The sequence below is a fragment of the Eretmochelys imbricata genome, chromosome 1 (assembly GCF_965152235.1).
Source record: "Eretmochelys imbricata isolate rEreImb1 chromosome 1, rEreImb1.hap1, whole genome shotgun sequence".
Classification (NCBI taxonomy): Eukaryota; Metazoa; Chordata; order Testudines; family Cheloniidae; genus Eretmochelys; species Eretmochelys imbricata.
Genome location: NC_135572.1, coordinates 359,067,691 through 359,089,946, shown reverse-complemented (window position 1 = coordinate 359,089,946; position 22,256 = coordinate 359,067,691). Strand labels below are relative to the sequence as shown.

Below are 22,256 nucleotides of genomic sequence, written 5' to 3'. Positions count from 1 at the left end.
CTTGCCACTTCTACCACGTATACATGGGGAATGGGAGAGAAATAAAAAGGAACAGACTTTCATAACTCGCAGCTCTTTTGCCCCAGCAAGCACATCAATTTCTCAAAACGTGCTTAGTCAAAGGGATAACAAGATTATAGGAATCAAAATTAAAACAGACACCAAGAATTGTCTGGGCTTCCTTCAGCCGAGATAACAGCCCTCCAGGGAGCTTTACTACCAATGGTCTCAACCCCTTCTGGGACCTGGCTTTTTGGTTTTGCTGACAGAACCCTCTCCGAAGCAGGCTGCATGCTAAGATGAGAGTAATCAAGTCTCATGCTTCTGGGCATAAACATTGCTGTGGGGTCAGGAAGGGTTTTCACCCTCTCTATACAACATTGCACAACAGACCAGGCACATACATGTGTTTTCACCTTCCTCTGAAGCATCAGGAGAGGCCAGCATTGCAGGCAGGACCCCAAGCTGAGTGGGCTATAGGTCTGATTTAGCAGGGAGAATCCTGAGCTGCATTACATTGTTACCACACACACTACTTCTACAGAGCCCAAAAGTATGTGAGGAAGCTTAGAGAACAGCCAGATGAGCTGTACTTGACCTGAACTGACACGGGACATGCTGGCTGGAGTAGACACAGTAAGGAAGGGATGTGATGAGGATTATAGCAATATGATCATGCAGTTCCTTAGCTTAGGTATATGCAGCCCTTGATCATTAGAAGTATGTATCATTTAATATGCATGCTGACCGACTCTTGCATTACTTGCAGGTTGGAGCAGTCAGATCAAACTCCTCCAACCTTAGCATTCAGTTTTTGCCATAAGTTACTATACAAGAGAATAGCCAGCAGCTTTTAAATCGTCCAGAAAGGAGGGACATGCAGGAGCTCCCCTGAACTCTGCGAGCTCCTTCCCAGGACAACTGCAGCCTAGTGTTCTGATATACAACTTGCGGCTTTCACACGGCAGCATGAAGGCCTTTGCAGGGAGTGACAGAAATTAGAGAACAGAGTGTTTAGAAGCAGAACATGGAGGAAACAATTCGGTGGCTTAGAGGGACTGGAGGAGTACAGGGAGCAAAGCACCAGCTACACAGGGCAGCATGAGCAAGCGATGATTCCCCAAGTGTGCAGAGCTGCAGGAGTTGGGGCACAGAGGCCAGGACGGAAGGAGCAGAGCAAGGGGGATGCAAATGCAGAGCAGCAGAGTGGAATGAGTCCATGGAGAGTTCTGAGAGCCTGGCAAGGTGACGAAGGGTGGGAAGCAGAGGGCTAGGAAGCCAAGGAAGGGGTGGAGGACACACACCAGCTTCCTGAAGCAAGAGAAATCTGATCCTAGCTCTCTGGATCCATGGAAGCTTACTGGAGTAGTTAAAGAGACTGCCAGGGAATTGCAGTAGCAGAAATGCTGATGGACTGAATTTACAGAAATTGTATAGCAGCTCACTGCCCTGCACCCCCACCCACCAGACTCAGTGCTTTAGGAGCCTCTCTACCTCCCCCTCACCATGGCTCCATGCTGATGGCTTTATTCCCTACCCATCTCCATTCCCCCCCACCAACCCCTCTCGCTAGATCTCAGCTGCAGCAGCTGCTCGCTCCTCCTCTGACCCCGCAGCTTCCAAGCCGGCCACAACACTGCAGAACAGCCACCTACCACTCCAGCCACCACACTCACTGTCCTCACCTGCCAGGCCTGCAGAGCTGAGCTGCTCTATACCTGAATCCCCCTAGACCCGCTCTACCAGGCCTCCACCCCCTGCAGGAGACCCCAGCCCTTCCCTCCATTTATTGCAGACCCTTTCCAGGCACTGTGCTAACCACAGCAGCCTGTGACCTTATTGCTCTACGTCTTCCCCACTCACCCTCTCTCCTTCCCTCCCCCAAGTGCTCCACCCTGGTTATGTCCATCACCACCAGGGTACCTGAGCACCACTCACCTTGGCCTGTTAGCTCCTCAGAGCAGAGCCGGTCAGTCTAAAGCACAGTGCACTAAGTAACTGACCGACCAGGAGCTCCAAGACAGCGTGGCCGCTGGGGTACCTCTACACAGCAATTCATTCCTGGCGGCTGGCCAAGATCAGCTGGCTCAGGCTCACAAGGCTATAAAATTACCATGTAGACATTTGGGCTCCGTCTGAAGCCCAAGTCCTGGGATCCCAAGAGGAGGAGGGTCCCAGACCCCAGTTCCAGCCCAAGCCTAAACGGCTACACAGCCATTTTTACCCTTGCATGGCAATCCTGGAGAGTGCAAGTCAGCTGACCTGGGCTAGCCAAGGCCGTGCCACAGGTCTTATTCCAGTGCAGACGTACCCGGGGGGTCCTTCCTGCTCAGAGCAGGAGCAGCACGGCTAGGACTCAGGAGGTCTGGGTTTACTGTCAGCTCTCCCACTGACTTGCAGCATGCCTGGGGGCAAGTCCATCCCCACCGTGCCTCTGCTCACACCCACACTCCCACCCCCACCCCAGCTCATCTGTTCGGACTGGGACAAGGACTGTCTCCTGAAGAGTGTGCCACGCACACAGCACAGCAGGGCTCTGGGCGCACCTGGCACTACTAATAAAATGCCAGTGCATGCCCCACACCAGACAGATTTCCATGGCAATTGAGCTAGAATCTGTCAATGGCTCTTGCAGTGGTTAACAAAGGGTACTGGGGAACTCCCATTGCAAAAAGCTAGACAACAATACGCACTCAAGCGGGTGCCCTCCCCCGCAGCTGGATGAATGAACCCATGGCAATAGCACGGTTACCACGGTCAGCCATGCTAGGCAGGGGAGTCAGTCAGAGGCCCACGCTTTGTCTCCTGCTCCGCGGCCAGTAGGGGCTGGGGTCACTGCACAGGTAGCAGTCCCTTCGGAAGGAGTCATGGGGCAAGCAGAAGAAACCTGGGAGTCCACCATTCAGCCACAGGCACAAGCACCATCACCGACTGGAGGAGACACCATCCATTCGGAGTGCCAGCTACTCTCTCTCGTAAAGGGTGGCAGGGAGGAGATTGGCAGGACAAAACAGTTACCTGCCTACAAGTGTTGTTCTTCAAGAAGTGATAGAGCCATGTATCCTGCTTGGGTGTGTGCGCCCAGCCGAAGAACGTTACCTAGCAGCCCATGGGGCAGCACTCCTGCCATGAGGTCCTAGCCCCTCCTCTGGTGATGTAAGGGCAGCGCTGTTCCCTCAGCATCAACCACCAGAAGCACAGACTCCAGTGCAGAGGGGACAGAGGCTGGGTTGTGGAATACATCCCGAAGAACATCAGTCACAGGTAGGTGGCATTTTGCTTTGAGTCAATACAACTGTGTATTTTACCTTACTGCCTCCCGAACAGTACTCCCAGGAGGTGGGGCATGGAGTCTATTTAAACAAGGACTGCATTCCCAACATTTGCAGCTGCTCTGCACTCAGCAGGGATGGCACAGCAGTCTGTAAAAGTACGCACAGAGGACCAAGTGGCAGCCCTGCAAACGTCCACTGTAGGAATGTCACTTAGGAATGCCGTCAACACTGCCTGGGCTCTCGGGGCATGAGCTCCCCTACCCTTTGGGCTACTTGTGTGCGGTCACAATACAGGAAGTTATCCACCTGGAGACAGGCTGTGACGAGACTGCTTAACCCTTCCTTGGGTCTGCATGTGAGAAACAAAGCTTTGGTCCTATCCAGATAGGAAGCTAAACTTCACCTGACATCCAGCATGTGAAGATGCTGTTCGTCTGGGGTAGAACGCAACAGAAAAGAACAATGGTAAATATATTGCTTGGTTCAAGTGAAATTGGGAAGCTACTTTAGATAAAAGTGTAGAGTGCGGCCACAGGGTTACTTTGTCTTTGAAAAACTGCATGTAAGGGGGTTCTGCCATCAAAGCCTGTAACAAAGCCACCCTCCTCGCAAACATTGTTGCCACAGGAAAGGCAGGTTTTTGACACAAAGGAGAAGATTGCCAGAGGCTCAAATGGAGGCCCCAGGAGAGCTGCTGAGACAATATTAATGCCCCACAAAGGAATCAGCTCTAACTGGTGGGTGGAGACAAGTGACTCCTTTCAAGAACCTCATTGCCATGGGGTTTGAAAACACTGAAATCGCAGATGCATAGGCACCGATTCTGTGGGTGCTCCGGGGCTGGAGCACCCATGGAGAAAAGTTAGTGGGTGCTCTGCACACATCGGCAGCCAAGCTTCCCTCCCCGCCGCCCAACCTCCTCCTGCACTGAGCATGTCACATCCCCACTCCTCCGCCTATCTCCCAGAGCTTCCCACCTGACCACCACCAAACAGTTGTTTGGCAGCTTTAGCATGCTCCGGGAGGGGGGAGCAGCGGGAATGTGGCACGCTCAGGGGAAGAGGCAGGGATTTGGGGATGGAGTTGGAATATTGGCAGGGAGGGGGCGGAGTTGGGACAGGGACTTTGGGGAAGGGGTTGGAATGGGGGCGGGGAAGGGGTGGGGCTGAGCATCCACATGAAAGAGGGGAAGTCAGTGCCTATGGCGGTTAACTAATCACAAGACCAGAAGGCTAGGTGTAAGTGTTGTTCCCACGATATTGGAGACAAGGTGGGTGAAGTAACTTTTACTGGACCAACTTCTGTTGGAGAAAAACTTTCAAGCCACACAGAGCTCTTCCTTGGGTCTGGGAAAGATACTCCAGTCACTGTCTGAACCCATCATTCCTGATCCTCAGAGCTGAGATGTGGCAGACCGTAGAGATATGTGACTTGGCAAGTTCCAAAAAATGTTGGGTCAGATTTGGCCAAGGTCTGGAGGGTCTCCTTTGCAGATGGGCAGTTTTGTTGCTTTTTAAAACCGTTTTCATTCTGCAAAGGAAACATGTGCATCCCTTGACGAACTGTTAGCGAAATCTAGAGCAAACTCGCATACTGAATGAGGCAGGGCTCCATGGGTGCACAATCAGTGGGGAGCCCTGTCCCTTTATAGTAGTAACGGTCATGCACTATGGTGTCACAGCAAGTGAGGCACGGCTATTTAATGCACCTGTCTTAACTGTGCTATTAACATGTGCTTTAGGAGATTAATGGTCGTATTAGGTTTATTTGCATCTACAATAGATCAATGTTAGAACAGATTAAGATTGGCTTTAACAGATGTGCAGTGAGGCGAAGTAACATCCCTTGTGCAGTAGCTCCAGTTCTCCAAGATGCAAGTCCCTATGGGTGCTCCACGTCAGCTGCTCAGCACATGACTACTGCCATAGCCATGGAGCAAACAGCTGATGTGGGGGACCCATCGGGACACGACTGGAAAAAGGCAGAGCTCCATCAGAGCCCTGAGCACCTCAAATGAGCTGCTGGTCTCTAGCCTATTATCTTCCACCATTTCCCTTTTAAAACCCCAGGAATAAAAACTCCATTAACAGAAGGCTGCTGTTGCACATGCCAACACTTAAAGCCAGGAAATGCAAAAAGGCAGCATGCACAACCCAGATCAATCCTCAGGGTACCCCAAAATCTCAGGACTGTATGTTCAGTATAACAGCAAGAGAAAACAGGGCTGGCAGATTTAGCCCCTCTACATTTGCTGAGGAGCAAGTCTAGAAGCTCTCATCTCCTGAATGGCAATTAAAGGCAGCTGCCCTGAACATCCCAGCACAGACAAGTTACCTTCGCACTTCAAAGTGAGAAGCAGCCTGCTTACATGATTAAAGCTATGGCAGGGCATGTGCACAAGGGGCAGAGGCAAGCTTCGCCTCAGCAACCTCAACTTTGCATTTCCCAACATGGGCACTTCAGTGCATAGCCTTGGTAGCAAATACATTCCACACCAAAAACTAAGTGCTGATAACACAGTCAGCTCTGTACAGGACAGACCCCCAGTGCATTCAGGCTGCGAATTGAGTATATGCACAGGGGCACTCAGAAGAAATAGCCTCTTTAATCCTTTAGAGATTATTTCCGCTACTTTTCCTTCCCACACACCCCACTGTTTATCTGACAAATTAAAACCTATTATTTAGGGCCAGAACTCTTGACGCTTCTCAAATGAACCGAAAAAATAATCAGGGCTCTCACTTTCGTACCATCATCTGAACACGATGGCAGCAGCATCTGAAATTATCCAAAGCCAATTTGCCATGGTCTGAAGAACTGCCTGTAACACAATACTACAGTGTCAGCTAAGCAAGGTTTTCTCCCCCCACCCCAAAACCCTTACATGACATCATTACGGTCAGTGGAACAAGGGGCTCAACTGGCTGCCAAGCACAGAGATGGCGTAAGCAATCAAGCCAACAGCTTTTGCAGCATTGATCATGTCAGGTTTCGTTAGTGTGCTACACAGACATTGCGATGAACATTCAAATGTGAAAGTTTCATGCCAGGCGGAGGAGCGTATGGTGTGGTCTGGCAGTTATAGCACAGGGAAGCCACCTGGTTCTGTCCCCAGCTCAGTTCCCCCATCTGAGAGACAGCAAGTACTTAGCTACCTCTCCGGGGCACTGGGAGGATTGATGAGTGTTTATAAAGCACCTTCCGTAGGAGGGTCGCAAGGCACGACGCATCTGACGAACATCCATTTAAGCTCCTGCACTTTAAAGCACTCAGACATTTGTCCTGATTTTCCTTGTCACTTACAATTCTCAGAGAGGAAAGAGGGACCAAAAATTCACACTGCAAAAATGGTGCCACTCAGGGGCTTCCCAGAGTTTGCTTCTGAAACGCTGACTGCACACTTCTGCTGAAGTGGCATGTGAGCAGAAGACAGAAGGCTGGTGTTACCAGTCAGGGACACAGGAAGGCAACGGGGGCACATCGAGTTTAGGGGCCCGAGCTTCATGCTAAGTCAGGAGCAGCTGAAGTGCAGCTGGCCAAATGCTGCCTGTGGAGTTCTACCATTAGCACAACACCTTTAACAGAGATATGGACTGGGGAGACCCATTATTTGTGTGACAACCACGCCTACAGACCCCAGATAAGAGTAGGGCACCACGTGGGGCACTGAGGTACAGTGAGACAGGCCCTGCCCCAGTGAACTCAGTCTCAATCAAGACAGTGGGGGGAATGCCAGAGGGGAAGCGACTTGGCCAAGGTCACCGGCAAAGCAGGGAATGCAGTGCCCTAGCCAGCAATTTACAGTCTAACAGACAAGACTTGGGGAGTGGGGAGGAAATATCCCCATGTTACAGAGGGGCATGGAGGTCCAGGGAGCATTACCTGCCTGTGGTCACCCTGTAGCTCAGCAGCAGAGCTGGGAAAAACTCCCATCTCCTGAGTTCCAACCCAGTGCTTTAAGACCACTCCGAGCCCTGACTACAGATGCCATCACTCAACCAGCCACCAGCATCTGGCTATGCAAGTTAAGCAGAGCCCTCGGTTGGGGTGCTCCTGGATGAGGCCAGACTCCGGGGCCTTCCCAGCCCTCTGGACTGTTCTCGTGGCATCAGAGCTGAGCTGTTGGTCATGAACACATTAAACCTTCTATAAGAACACCAGGCGAGTTCTTGGAATTGGCGCAGTGAGGGAGGGGAAGCCAGCCACACGCCCAGGGGACCATATGGTAAGAAACAGCAGCGATCAGCAGAAATGACATGGGAAAGGCAGCAGAGCCAGCACACTGCTACAGGAAGCCAAGTTTCAGATGAAAGTTTCAGATGTGAAGTTAATGTGCTTTCCCCCTAACCCAAAGAGACAGGGAGAGCTCTCCCTCCCCAGGGCTGCCAGCTAAGCAAGGATGGGGCCAGCCCCTCCCGAGGGGAGCTCCCTAGGCAAACCGGTGCTGGCACCCAGAAGCCTCTCGGAAGGCTGAAGGGCACAGGGGTGAGGCCCTAGCCAGAGTCACCCAGCTCTAGTCCTGCCTGTGGCGGCTCACCCCGAGCCTCAACAGCTCTGACACACCAGGGAGGACCCCAGTAGAATTACACGGGTCTGACACTTCTCCACTCGCCCCAGCCTGCCCCCAACCTCCCTCCACCTCCCGAGATTCATTTGCTACAGACACCAGGAAACGTTCAGCAGAACTGGGGAGGAGAGGAGAAGGAAGAAGGCCAAACCCAAGGCAGACATCTCTGTGCAGAGACCCATTCCCAACTCAGTGGTGTCAGTCCAGCCCCAGCTAAAGCTGCCCCAGACCAGGAGGCGGATCTGAGAAAGGAGGGGTGGGGACACTTGCCTTGGTTCATTTAATTCATTTCCAACTTAAAGGGCTCCCAGATCAGACAGTGATGGGCATCTTCCAAATGCAAGGAGCCGACATCACCCCCTGGTAAGAAGGCACCTGCACTGGCCTACCCTAGGAGGACACTTCAACCATCTCAAGAAGGTCAAAGGGTCCAGTCACCTGCCAGGCAAGAGACCTTCAGTTAAAGGATTGGTGCCACATTCGCACATCGTGCCCAAAGTCAGTCGCAGCCAGGGGCAGAGGGGGACCTTTGCTGCTGAATTTTGCCTCTTGGCTCATTTTCTGGCACTGGGACTATGGCCGTGCTCCAGTACACTAGGAGGTGCATGGGCCAAAGGGACAGATTAGATTCACCAACAAGGTGCCCTGTTTCCCAGCCTGGCAGGAGTTAATGCACTGAATACCCCCGTGCTCACCCCAGAGGGCACAGCAACTGCATCACTAGACTATACCATTGGCACACTGAAGACAGACTCCTGCCAGTATACCCAAGAACAGGAGCCAAACGTGATGCATTTGTATTGCTGCATTCCAATGCCCCTTGTTGCAAGACCTCTATTGCCCCGTGCCGTGACCTGGGGCGTCTACTCCACAAGCCCTGTGGGAAAGGGTCTGCAGGGCCAGGCGTTCCTCCCAGGCTTGGCAGCTGAAAGCCAGAGGACGGGAGCATGCACACGGCACTGTACTGGGGCGGATGCAAAGCACAGCTCTACCTGAATGAAGCAGTATCTCCTCAAAGGCTTATGCGCAGTGAGCTTGGGGAAGGGGTCAGGCCAGTTCCTTCTGAACAGGTGGTCCTCATCCCAGGAGCCACCAGAAGTTAACTGCGCTGCTTGTCAGCAGCTATAGCAGGAGCACCAAGAATTACGTGGATCAAGCGAAGGTGCAGAAATTTAACAGCAAGGGCTGTTAACCATTGTGCAGTTTCAGAATTCGCTCCAGGATCAATCTGAACTTCTGTGCTGGGAGCAGGAATCACTGCGTAAGGGTCTCTGGCCAGTGCAACACGTGAGGTCAGGCAACAGTCCATTTGGCGTTCAAGTCTCAGTCCAAGCTTCTCTGCTCCCCACCAGGTAAAGGTTGAACCATGGGAGAGTTTTGTGATTAGACCGCGATAAGAGGACCTCAGTCTCCAAGGCTGAGAATCCAGCATGACATTTACTAACAAAGGTCTTGTACCCAGCTCTGTGAACTCACTCCAGCATTGCTCTGTCAGGTGGCCCCCACACGCTCGGAATCCGTTTCCCTTCCTGCACTAACCAGTAGTTTCTCAGCTAGCTGTCTCTAGTTATCAATGGGTCTCTGTCAAGCTGGGAAGACGTACCTAGTGAGGTCCCGCTGGGGTCAGTCCTGGCTCCGGTAATAAATATTTTCATTAATGACTTGGATAATGGAGTGGAGGGTGTGCTTATAAAATGTGCAGACAATACCAAGCTGGGAGGGGTTGCAAGCACTTTGGAGGAGAGGATTAGAACTCAAAAGGCGCTTGATCAATTAGAGAATGGGTCTGAAGTCAACAGGAGGAAATTCAAAGACAAAGAACTACACTGCAGAAGGAAAAAATCAAATGCATGACTAGAAACTGGGGACTAACTGGCTAGGCGGTAGCACTGCTGAAAAGTAGCTGGGGGTTTTAGTGGATCACAAACTGAACATGAGTCACTCTCGTGCAGCTGTGAAAGAGGTGAATACTCTGGGATGTACTAGAAGGAGCAATGTATGTAAAATATGGGAGGTAGCTGTCCCACTCTGCTCAGCACTGGCGAGGCCTCAGCTGGGGTATTGTGTCCAGTTCTGAGCACCACAATTTTGGGAAAGAGGCGGACAAATTGGAGAGAGTCCATAGGAGAGCAGCAAAAGTGATGAAAGGTTTAGCAAATCTGACCTATGAGGAAAGGTTAAACAAACCTTTGGGCACGGTTAGTGTTGAGAAAAGTCGACTGAGTGGGGACCTGAGAACAGTCTTCAAATATGTGAAGGGCTGATATAAAGAGGATGAGATCAACGGTTCGCCATGGCCACTGAAGGCAGGACAAGCGGTAATGGGCTTCATCTGCAGCAAGGGAGAGTTAGGTTTGATATCAGGAAAAATGTTCTTACTCTAAAGGTAGCTTAGCTCTGGAAGAGGCTTCCAAGAGAGGTTGCGGAATCCTCATCATTTGAAGTTTAAGATCAGGTTGACAAACCTGTCAGGAATGGTCTAGACTTCCTTGTGCAGGGGGCTAGACTAGGGGATCACTCAAGGTCCCTTCCAGACCCACATTTCTATGGTTTTTAGGACCTCATTGCCATGTCTAGGTGCCAGATACAAGGATTTAAAGCCTCCACATTACCCTGGGAGGACTTTGTGCTCTAAACATCCTTCAGCAAGGATGCAATTCCAGAGCTGCTGTCTTTGGGTGGCTACATACCAACAGGATGGGAGAAGAGACTCAGCCACCAGAACATCTCTTGTGCTAATTAGGGTAGACCTGTGAAGTCAGACGAGTCTTGCACTGTGCTTTAGAGGTAGCAAGATATGAGATGACCCGTTGTAGTCTTAAGAAGCCAGTGGCTATGGGCATTAGCCTAACTCCCAAAGCCATTGAGTCCTCCTCAAGCCCTTCATGCTAAGCTGCTGCCCTAGGATCTTCCTTATGCCGCAGATCTGCCCAAGGTACAGGTGTCTAACAGATGCATGAGGTAGGTATAATGCCCACGTATGGAGCATGCGCTGGTGAGTGGCACCACCTGATTGTTCCTGGCACTTTGTTTCCTTTCCTCCAGCTGTGGGCTGTTGGAGACCAGAAGAGTGTTCTAATCGGTGACAGCTCAACCACTCCTGCATACAGCAGACTCCTCACCACCCAGTGCAGCCTCTCCTACAGATGCAGAGGAGAATGCCAAGCAAGAGAGCATCCTGCGGCTGATTGACATTTGAGGCTGATAATGAGGCTGTAATTCCATTTCCGTGACAGTTTACAGAGGCTGGAAATCCTAGGGGCAGACTGCAAGGGGGAGAGGCAAGGAGGTTCTACCCAGAGGGGGCCGAGAGCCACTGCTGGGAGCATTCCCAAAGAGTGGGGGAGGAATGGAGAGCAGGGGGTTATGTTTACTTTCCAAGAAATCAGACTGCCCATTTCTCAGGCATTTCCATCCAAATTAAACCTCCCCAGCTGCATGCATTTATACACAGCATATTTTCCCAGAGCCTAACTATACACCAACAGCACCATCTAGTGGCTTTCCCACCATTTCCCAATCTCCAAGCAGCAGGCTGATGTGGTTACATAGTATGAAATATTTACAAACTGCATTCAGCAGGTTACAGCCCTGTAGCACACACAGGAACTCGCAGGCAATGCTTCGCTAGCTCTAGAGACGCCAGCAGAGTAGGGCACAAAGAAAGAAGGTGACAGGGCTTGGTTTTAACCTTAGACAACACAAGGTTTCGGAGGATGAGGGGGGAAGGACACTTGCCTATTTAGGGGCAGGGGCCATCGCTCACTATGTCTGTACAGCTCCTAGCGCAATGGGGCTTTGATCTCAGCTAGGGCTGTCAGCAGTGACTGTAACAGACACAGGATGAACAAGGAATACCGGCCAGGTTCTGTCAGATCAGAGCCTTGGCTAACCTCACTACGGGCAAGCTGACTCAGAGGAAGGTGCAAAAAATCCTGCAGCAGAGGCAGTCCTGGAATAATCTGCCCCCAAGGGAAACCTCCTGCCTGACCAGTCAATGGTTGGTTTATGCCCTGACTCAAAAGGGTTTAATCTCCCTTCTAAACTCAGGGTTCCTCCATCTCTGACTACTGTAACATTGGAGTTCCGTTATCCACATGTCAAGGCAGCTCTGGAAAGGAAGGAGAGGGGGTGGCTGCAGGAGGGGTTCACACTACAACGCAACTGAAGAGAACGAACTTTACCAAAATAAGCCTTACCATGAGCCCAGGCAGCCCTCTGCTGGCCACAGCGCTGTAGGAGAAGCTGAAATGTCCCTGCACTACTCACCATTGGCCACATGGTGGAGCAAAATCCTCTATTTCAAGTCTGGAGGATTAAACTTTTCCACTCTTTCGCACGCTCGCCCACTAGTTCAGGCCATTCTCGATCAGATCCTCATGCACCTCAACCCCTTCCTCTCTCCTCAGTACCACCCCGCTCCAGCCAGTCCTGGAACTTTCCCATCAAAGGAGGTTTGAGCACAGAGGAGAAGCAACACAGGGAGGGGAAGACAGAATAGGGTGCATGCAGGGAGCAGGACAGAGGGCAGGTAACTGTAGGGAGGAGCTCCATGGGACAAATGCTCCCACATGCAAAGGGTCGAACAAGCACAGCATGTCGGCTGCAGATTCAGCTCTTCCTTTGCATCTGAGGGGCAACTTGTGGCAGGCACTGCTGCGGCTCAGGGCAGGCTTGAAAGGAAGCCCAACTCTGTTACCATCTCACCATGATCAGCTGTGCTAGCAGCCCCAGCTGCAAGTTACAAGGATGTAGCATTTGCCACCCCAGATCAGACCGACGATCCATCAGGTCCCATCTCCTGCTTCTGGCCTGACCACTGCACCATGAAACCAGCAGCAACACATGCTCTGTGGCTACCTGTCTTCCATGTTCCACTCAAGTCGTGAGAGCCTGAACAAGACATCTCCTCGCCTGCAAGGCACTCACCTTGGCAACGAACTGCTTGTCCTTCTGGTCCAGATTAGCCGTGGGTGCCACATAGTCTCTCCAGATTCTCAGCTTGCGCTCCTTGGCGTACCTAGCAACAGAAAGATGCATGTGACCATCCAGAGCTAGGGTTGGGGCATGCATCTTGCCCTACTGAAGCTGGCATAGTTCCACTGCAGGAGACAGAGCCAAGCTGCTTGCAGATGGTGACCCGCATCTAACCAAGGCCAGCATGGCATCCATGCACCGGCAACTGCTCTGAGCACCACGTCAGTCCTGATTCCGGGCACGAGGTCTCCCCAGAAGCCGAATGGGCCTTTGTAACCAAATTACAGTGAGGAAGTGGATCAGGACAGCAAGAAAAGTAAAGGCAACCCAGGGAGCAGCTGAGTCAGTGCTCCTGGGAATCAGGCCACTTGCCTCTAAAGCCATGTGTAGGCCTCTGAGTATCAGGCCCCCACTGCGAAAGCCATGGCCCAAACTAGTAGTGTATCCTGCCCATCGGCAGCTCCCAGCCCAGCCAGGCGAGTGCTGTGTTAGTCAGCAATGTCCAACTGAGCAGAGCAGGTGACGCCAGGCCTGAGCTGGCTGGAATCTATATGCCAAGGGACCAGCCAAGCTCCTGCCTCCCCGTGGTCACCTTCCCCACTGCCCATGGCAGAGATTGCCTTCTTCCAAAGCTGCATGCAAGAGGCAGACTATGGCAGTGAGCGGTGCTCCAGGGGCATGGGCTGAAGGGGAAGGATGCCCCCAGATTTCAGCCAAGATAGGAGAAAGCGGCAGGGGAGCACCACAGCTGCCAGCCACCCAGAGGAGGCAGCAGGCAGGGTCCCATCTGCTCTGCTTGGACACTAGCTGTGAGAAGGAGATGCACACCCAGCCTCCCTCTTCAAAGAGCAGCTCTGGGATTCCCCACCAGACACCAAGGGGGAATGGAGAGAGGCCAGCCAGAGAGCTGGGAGATCACCCTCCTCTGAGCCTTTCCCAGCTGGCTGCAGCAGTCTCCCACCTGCACTGAAGCACAGCTAACCCCCCCCTCCCCGTACGCAGAGCACACCACGCAGCTGTCACCATGTGCTGAGGGGGAGGCAGACAATTGTCCTTCCCTCAGCCAAGCAGCTGGGCCCAACTCCCTGACGCTGCCCCATTCAGGCAGCTGGGGGCAGCCAATGGAAGACAAGGATGTGATTTTCTTTAGCTCATGAAGCCCTCCCAGTGGAGGGCACTCTGGGTAAGTTCTTGGTTGGGGAGCCCTGTGCCCCGGAACCATCGCCACCCAGCATCAGCAGCCACCAGTTACCTTTCGGCCGCTCGCAGCTTCTCAGCCCCGCGGGTATACACTGCGATGGACCAGTCCACGCAGCGCGCGAAGCCTTCCTTCAGCAGCAGCTCCGTGATGTTGCCATTCTGGAATTAGGAGGGGGAGACAACAGAGTCAGTCTACACTCCTGGAGCTAGGAGGCTGACGTCACACCCGCCTCAGGGCCCACTAGTATGTGGGAGGAGTCTCAAGCCATTGAGACCTTTTTGCCAAAGGAAGCAGCACTGTGCTCGGCACAGCCCTGGCTGAGACCCGACAGCACTAGCTCTATGCCAGGCTCACTGGACAGCTGCAGCCAGCCCATGGAAGGCAGGGACCCATTCTGCACCCCAGGCTAGCAGGAGCCACACTAGTGACTGTCCCCCCTACACAAGTAGGGATCTAGCCAACAGGAAAGCACTAAAACTGGCCCTCAACAGTGGGGGTTGTTAGGGGAGGCAGTGACCCTCTGACCATCACCTGGGCTGCAGTCCTGCTGGGCCCCTTGGATACTGCGTGCCTGAACAGCCAGACACCCCTTACTGTCATCAGTGACTGCCCAGTGTCTCCACCCTGGCCTGCCGTACCACCGGCCATGGTATCCCACTGCACCCATGAACTCCTACCCAGCAATAAAGCCACCTGCCCCGTAGAGCTCCCACCCGGTGTAGAATGCAGCAGGCTCTACAGTTTAATAAGCAACACGGGTCGCCATGAGCACTCCTCCCCAGCTAGCTGTGCTCTCTACACTGGCTCCCCATTGAATACGGAGTGCGCTCTGACACCTACCCTGAAACTCTAACATTCCTCCATTTCAGTGGCCATGCCATGCAGCTTTGAACCCCAAGCTCCAGAGATAAAGACTGTGAACCCACAGTACCACTGGGACCATTGGTCGGATATGCCCAGCTTGGGCACATGAGCAAAAGGCCGAAAAAAAAAAAACCCACTTCTGCTCTCCCAGATGGTGGTAACCAATCGCACTGGGATCTGCCCGGAGACCCCCTGCCCCACTTGCCGGATGGAGGATGGTGCCCAGGATGTTCTGATTGTGGCAGCTCTCCAGGACAATCTGCACATCTCTCTGCAGCAGCCGTGACTCGGTGAAGAATTTTGCTTCTGCTGCAAATGACTCCGGTGTCTCTGTGCCATCTGCCTCCCTCTTGAATGTCGGGCACTGCAACACGGAGGCAAGGGCAGGTTAGGAGGCGGCGCGCGCTGGTGAGACCTCTAGGACGGGGCAGACTGCTTGGCAAAAGTAACTGAAGAGCAGGGACGGATGGACCACCATCGCTCCTGCTCCTACTCCCACCGCGGATTGCGCAGAACAGAGCACGTCTCCACCGCATTTACGATCACCAACATCAGAGCGAGGGCACCTTGGCGCACGGACCATGAACCAGAACCATTAGTTCCCCGCGCTGGGATCCTGGAGTCCACTCCATGGGAACAGCCTCAGACCCGTGCACGTGTTCAATAAGTAGGGTGCCCAGATATAGCACTGAGAAAAGTTGGGATGGGGGATCAGAGGTCCTGTGGAAAACAGGGCCCCTAATATCGGGACAGTCCTGATAACATTGGGACATCTGGGCACCTTCTCAGTAAGTGCTGTTAACCATGGGGGAAATGGTTGTGTAATTACATTACTCCTAGTATTCTTGGTATATCCTAGTATACCAAGATACAGGCCAAGGCTCACACTAGTAATTTTGGGTGCCCAACTGGAGACCTTAAAAAGGCCAGATTCTCAACACGTGATCAGAAATCAGGGCTCTCTGTCTGCCTGGAAGCACATCCACCCTTCGAGGGCTGAAATACGGATGAAGGGTGCAAAGGAAGGCAGCATGCAGGGGATGGGCACACTGCAGCTCCATTTCTTGCTCTACTTCATATCTTTTTATTGTTTAAATTAACCAAAAACTTAACTCAGGCTGGGAGGGGGGGCGCACGGGGGGGTGGAGACAAGAGAAAGAGAGGCACTTGGAAATGAAGTGGGGGAGAAGCAGTGATGGCTGAGTAAGGGAGGGGAAGGAGCAAGGAGAAGGGGAAGTCCAATGGGCAGATGGAAGTGAGGCGGGCGGCTATGGGGCAGGATGCCGGGCTCTAACAGCCAATGGCAATGAGCAAGTCAGAGGGGAAACCAGGCAGAGTGCAAGCGAGAAGGCTCCTGCTTCCCATGGAGGGGGAGCAGAGGGCAGTGACCCAAGGGCACATCCAAAGCCGCCGACCAGGAAGGCTGCTGCCCCCTGCACCCTTGGCTGCAGCTGCTGTTGGCTGTTTTGGGGGAGGAGCCCAGAGGGCCATATGAGGTTCCAAATTCTGCTTCCCCTGTACAGCTTCAGAGGGATACAAGGTCACTTCCTGTCCCGAAGACTTGAGGAGTGCTGCTGGACACTTAAAGAGCTGCCACATTGCATCCCAGAGGTGAGTGAAGCAACCCCAGCACATGTATGATACCACACAAAGCAACTATAACTCATTGGCTAGGTTGGGCAAGAAAAATACCACCCATGAGAGAGCAGAACGCCAGCACAGAGGTCCAGGTCAGTCGGGTTCCACTCTATTGTGGCAGAGAGCTCCCTAGCATGGGGAGAAAGAGAGGTCACACTTACCTGTAAGTGGGTCCCTATATGTATTCCACACATGGGATATGCATGCGCACTGCACACCTGAGTCCAGAATTTTTTTTGCAGGGTCCACTGGCCCACACATGCCACAGCTCTCCTCATGCTCCCAAGCCAGGGTACGAAAGACAGCACGGGCCAATGCCTCTGCAGTTCCTTCTCTTACTGAATCCAGATAAGCTGAGGCAGAGGTGAGGGAGGGCAAGCAGTGGAATACAGATAGGGGCCACACCTCAAAGAGCCTCCAGTACAGGTAAGTAACCTCCACTGCTTCATATGCTAGTCCCTATCTGTATTCCACACATGGGAGAAAAAGCAGCAGTGCTCAGACAGGTGGGTGCGAGGACATGGAAGTGATAGCTGACCACAATACTACTGTCCCCACAGCCATATCCAAAGCACAGTGTCTCATGAAAGCATCTAAGGAGCTTGGAGTCACTGCCATACAAATCTCTAGTAGACATACATCTCAGAGATGTAGCAGGTGTTGCTTGCACTCGAGTGGAATAAGCCCTCACTCCCTCCACAGGAGGGATGTGGGCTAGGTAACAAAGGATAATACAACCACAGATCCATTTTGAAAGTCTCTGACACCTTGAGATCTCTGCCCTGGAAACAGTTTAGGTGTCTTTGTAGATGAAAGGCCAATACCCTTTGGACATCCAGAGAATGAAGCAAAAAGAAAAGGAGTACTTGGGGCACCTTAGAGACTAACCAATTTATTTGAGCATAAGCTTTCGTGAGCTACAGCTCACTTCATCGGATGCAGAGAATGAAGCTCACTCTCCATCTGAGGCAAATGGTTTAGGAAAAATATCAGTAAGTGGATGGTTTGACTCAGGTGAAACTCAAACTATGTTAAGAATGAACCTTGAGTGGAAGCACAGCCGGACCTTTCCTTTATAGAAGGAATATATGGTGGGTTCACTTTGAGCACCCCTAGTTGGCTGGCTCTTCTGCCTGATGTTATGGCAATGAGAAAGGCCACTTTCGTAGACATATGGGCCACAGAACATGTTGGCTTCAGGTTCAAAGGGAGCTCTGGAGACAAAAGAAACTGAGGTCCCACGGAAACACAAACTTCACCAGTGGTGGAAGGATCTACGAAGTCCCTTCAGAAATCAATGGATAACCAGATGATCACCACTCACTTGGTCACAAGTAGGAGGATGAAAAGCACTGATTGCTGCTTTAAGTGGCTATTCCAGGACAGCTGATCTGAACAGATTCCGGAGCTAGCTGGCATTGCTGAGCCCAAGATGAGAAAACTCCATTTTACTGAACAACTCCTAGCAGAGCCTTGGCACTACTCTGGAACATGAGCTCATTTATATAGAATATTTGTCATATTGTTCAATGCAATTTGGACATCGGGATTGGGTAAGTGGAAGGAAGGCATTGCCGGCTTGACCGACAGACCTGAATTCTAGTAAATGGATATGCACTCTGGACTCCTGAAGGCCCAGAGGCCTTGTGCCATATGACCTCCCATATGAGCGCTCCAGCCTTAGAGGGAAGCATCTGACTATAGTTGCACCTCAGGAGCCTGTGTGGGAAAAGGGATCCCCACCCAAACCTCGCCAACTTTGTTCACCAGGTGAGAGTCTAAAACCTTGGACAGAATCAATCACCTTGTTGATGTTGCCCCTCTGGGGAGTGCCTGGGAAAGAAGCCAGGCCTGCAAACAAAGATGGAGCTTGGCAAATGGCATCATGTGCGTAAGTGAGGCCACGTGGCCGAGGCGGGAAAAGGCAAGTCCTGACTCAGGTCCAGGGTAGTCGGATGGTCTCAGTCTCAGAGCACCCATGGCAAGCCCTAGAACCTCTCCAGAGGTAGAGAAGCTCTTGCTGTGGATGAGTTCAACAGCACCCCTATAAGGTTTATGACCTTGTGGGGGTCAATGTGCATTTCTCGCTGTTGGAAAGGCGATTGATGGAGCAAGAATCTGGTTGCCTGCTGGGCTTCTTCGTAGGATCTGTTCATCAGAATCCAATCATCGAGGTAGGGTAAGACTGAATTCCTTTCTCCCCACCTGTGCCTGGTACCAGACTCCTAAGCATCTTCCAACTCAGAAGAGGCTGGATCCCGGATCACCATCAGAACCAACAGTACCCATGGCTGCATAACGAGACTGGCAGGTGGGAAGGGAGAACATATCTGCATCCAAGAATAGCTGCCTCCTCTGGAGCAACAATGCGCCAGAATAGAAACAGTCCAAATAAGAGGACTGAATGAGGACAGAGGAGAGCAAAAAAGCATCCTCCAGGGAGATGCAGGTCTCAGACCATCCTGGGGTGCAGGGAGTGTCCATTGATCAAGCTGTTGGATCCAGAGCTTCCTTGGTCACAGTGGAAGTTGGATCCATCAAGGGCCATGGAGTTGTAGGTACCACATTGGCTCTAGATGTAGAAGTGGACACCGAAGGGGGTTTGAACTTAACCATCAGAATCTATACTGGAACCTGCAGACCCATACACTTGCGTGCCACTTGCTCGTCAAGATGACTTACTCAGCCCTAAGTCTGTGGTCACTGATATGACTGGCAGCAGCTAGCACTCGGCACCTCTGGCTTTGGGGCCACAAGCCATTAAAACATTGTGAATGCTCAAGAGGTCCAGGTTCAGTGTTTTCAAATTCTGGTGGCCGAAGTTTGGCACCTCAATTGCCTGATTTGCAGTGGTGCTGAACACCTGCAGCCAGGGGCACCTCCAGAAACTTTTCCCATGTTATGCACTGTCAGTCATAGATTCCTGTGGGGCCATCCCCATGACAGCCACTGGCCCCGGGCCTCGCCTGTTGAGTCTATGCCAAACTCAACCCCTGCCTCCCAACCTGGCCTGTCCAGGTGCAGCGTCACACCTCCATACCTGGGAGGGGACAGGGGCTGCTTGAAGCGGGGTGAGGCCAGGCAGGACTGGGGGGGGAAGAGAGGGGGGCAAACCCTGGCCCAGGTCCTGGCCCCATGGCAGCAGCAAGGAGCCACAGCACTGACTGCCCCACTTCCCATGCAGGTTTGGGCCTGTCAGCACTCCATGGTGAGAGAGGGCCATTGGTGCCAAACCTGAGTGGTGCTGCGACTCCCTGTGCACCAGGTCACAATGCCACTCACGCAATTTTGGCCCCACGTCCCCTCCATCGTGACAGAGGATGGCTAGAGTCGAACCCGAGTGGGCAGTGGGACAGCCAGCACTGCTGCTCCTTGCCATTGCGACAAAACGTGCGGACAGCTGCATACGCCACAGCCTGCAGCTCACACTGGGAACTGTGGGGCTCCAGACCACACAGGCACCTGAATGTCTACCCACGCCTCCATGGTTCTGTAACATGCTCCTCACCATGATGTTCAAATGGACTAATGGCATGTAGGTGGAGAACACTGGGGCCCCAAGACTAAGCAATCCATGCACATCATGGCTAATAGCAATGGTAACAGCAGCAAATCCCTTTTGCCTGTCTAGCACTCAGTTCAGTAAGGCAGGCCCTGGCAGCACGCACAGATAAATGAGAATGGGCGGGTTTCTCTGGGAAAGGCATTTGCATGGCCAGGCATTGTGTAAGGGAATTCCGGCCCGGGCAGAAAGTGATATGCTGGCACCTCCTCAACTTTGCAGAACCGAGGACAGTCGCAGAGGAGGGAAAGACCTGGAACGCTCTGGCTTTTGGGAAGTACAGGACAGTTCCTGAATGGAGTACTGGCACCACCATCTTAGGATCTTCCATGACCACGAGGGCCAGGATCTTCGGATTTGTGTGTGATCTGAAAAAGGCTACCGGCCCCTCGATCAGCGACTGCTAAGCACCAGGCTGGGAGACTGAGTTCAGTGCTGGGTCTGAAGGGACGGTCTTTGCCCACTGAATTAGCACCACACTGGGAGTTTTATCCAAAAACCTGACACGGCAGATCCGGCTTAACCTGTGACAAGGCAAGATACATTGCCCTAAGGCTGCACTGGCTGCAGAATGCTTTCAAACCAGATTTCCCCATGGACTTGTCCCCCCTAAGCTACTAAAGGACATGGACTTTAAGCCTTTGACTCTTAAGTACCTAAGACCTCCTTTAACTCCCACCTTCTGCAGGAGACATGTAGATGAGCAGCCACTGTCTCCTTGTAAAGTCTGAAGGAGGGGTGTGGACACAGGTGCCTGACAGTTACCAAAGAGACAGTCCCGAGACAGGGAACTCAATGGACACTGTCCCAGGGAATAAGACCAACTTAAAAGCCGTGAAGGTCCGGTTCAGGAGGTTTAATGGGGGCTACTGGTGAAAGCCCAGACTCTCCTCATTGAAAGCAGCAATGCACATTAGAGTAGGCACACCCAAATGGGCACTGCAGCTCAGCACAGGGGCTCAGCACAGAGCAGTGGAGGATACCGGCAGGCCTGCGACAAGCCTGAAGGCCCAGCTGCAGCACAGGTCTGGTTGCAAACCTGGAGAGACAGTTCAAAAAGAAAAAGGAAACAAGAGCCAAGCCTCACCTTGATCCCAGACAGCATGACGGTGACCAGGTAGTAATCTGGGAGGAGCAGGGCTCTGACCACACTGCCATCCCGGACATGTTCTATGATGGCTACAGAACACGAACAAGTGAGGGTCAGCTCTCAGGAAGGAGACAACAGCACCATCCTCACACTCCTCCCCCCACAGCATTCAATCAAACCCAGCCATGAGAAGAAACCCACACACAAGCAGCACACACTGCAATCCCCCGCCCTGGCCATGAAAGGGCAATTCACTTGGGATATGCACCCAGCAGCCTATGCAGGGGAGGACTGCAAACCGGCTATGCCCCAAGGCCAGTCAGAGCTCAAAGAACAGTGCAAATGTAAGCGCCAGCAGGAGGTGAACATCCCAGAGCTGTGCGCTCGCTGGCAACCCAACATGCTGCTTCACCTGCAGCGCATGCTTACCATTGACTGGCTTCTGGTGCATGGAGTCCACAAAGTGGCGTGGGTTTTCAATCGTGTATTTGAGATCCCGGACTGTGTGAGAGCCTGTTCCTTCACTCCACATTCCCTTTTTCGCAACCTTCGCCTGATCTTCCAGCTCAGCCAGCCTGTTCTGCTCAGGACTAGGAGAAAACACAGCTCTACTGTAAGAGCATTCAAGGGTCATGGCAGAGGTGTGGGGGCTGAGCGCAGCAAGCGGTTGGATGCTGGGGCATTGCTATCTTGCATGTTTTACCAAGAAAGTTTGCTCCAGGGAGCGCATATTTGACTTGACATTTCACTTCTGAATGCTCTAACAATCCAACCTCCACTCGGGGCGAACGGATCCAGGGGAAAGCCAGACCTCGCCTGGCTAATCGCAGCGTGCACCACACACTAGAGACTAGATGAATCTTTTCTAGCATCTCACAGCTGAGGAAGTTAGTGCTTTACAAGTAGAGCACTGAGGCCATCTCGATAAGAGGATTAGCTGAATGAAAACCCAAGGATGGCAAGGCAGATGGGAGCCCTGTTTTCATATCATGCAATCTATCCCCCAGTACAGTGGGAAAGACCCAACACTTTGCTACAGCTTCCACCAGCGGAGCTGTACCCAGGCAGAATGGTGGGTTCAA

At 52.5% G+C, this 22,256-nt stretch overlaps 1 protein-coding gene across 1 annotated transcript in view; it reads right to left on the bottom strand.

Annotated features, from left to right (window-relative positions):
• SND1 (staphylococcal nuclease and tudor domain containing 1) overlaps nt 1-22,256 on the bottom strand; it is a 501,059-nt gene that overhangs the window by 432,028 nt on the left and 46,775 nt on the right. The window contains exons 5-9 of the mRNA XM_077837914.1: nt 21,604-21,764; nt 21,172-21,263; nt 15,090-15,248; nt 14,072-14,178; nt 12,772-12,862 (exon numbers count right to left, since the gene is read on the bottom strand). Coding sequence (XP_077694040.1) covers nt 12,772-12,862; nt 14,072-14,178; nt 15,090-15,248; nt 21,172-21,263; nt 21,604-21,764 — 610 coding nt within the window. The remainder of the gene's footprint in view (nt 1-12,771; nt 12,863-14,071; nt 14,179-15,089; nt 15,249-21,171; nt 21,264-21,603; nt 21,765-22,256) is intronic.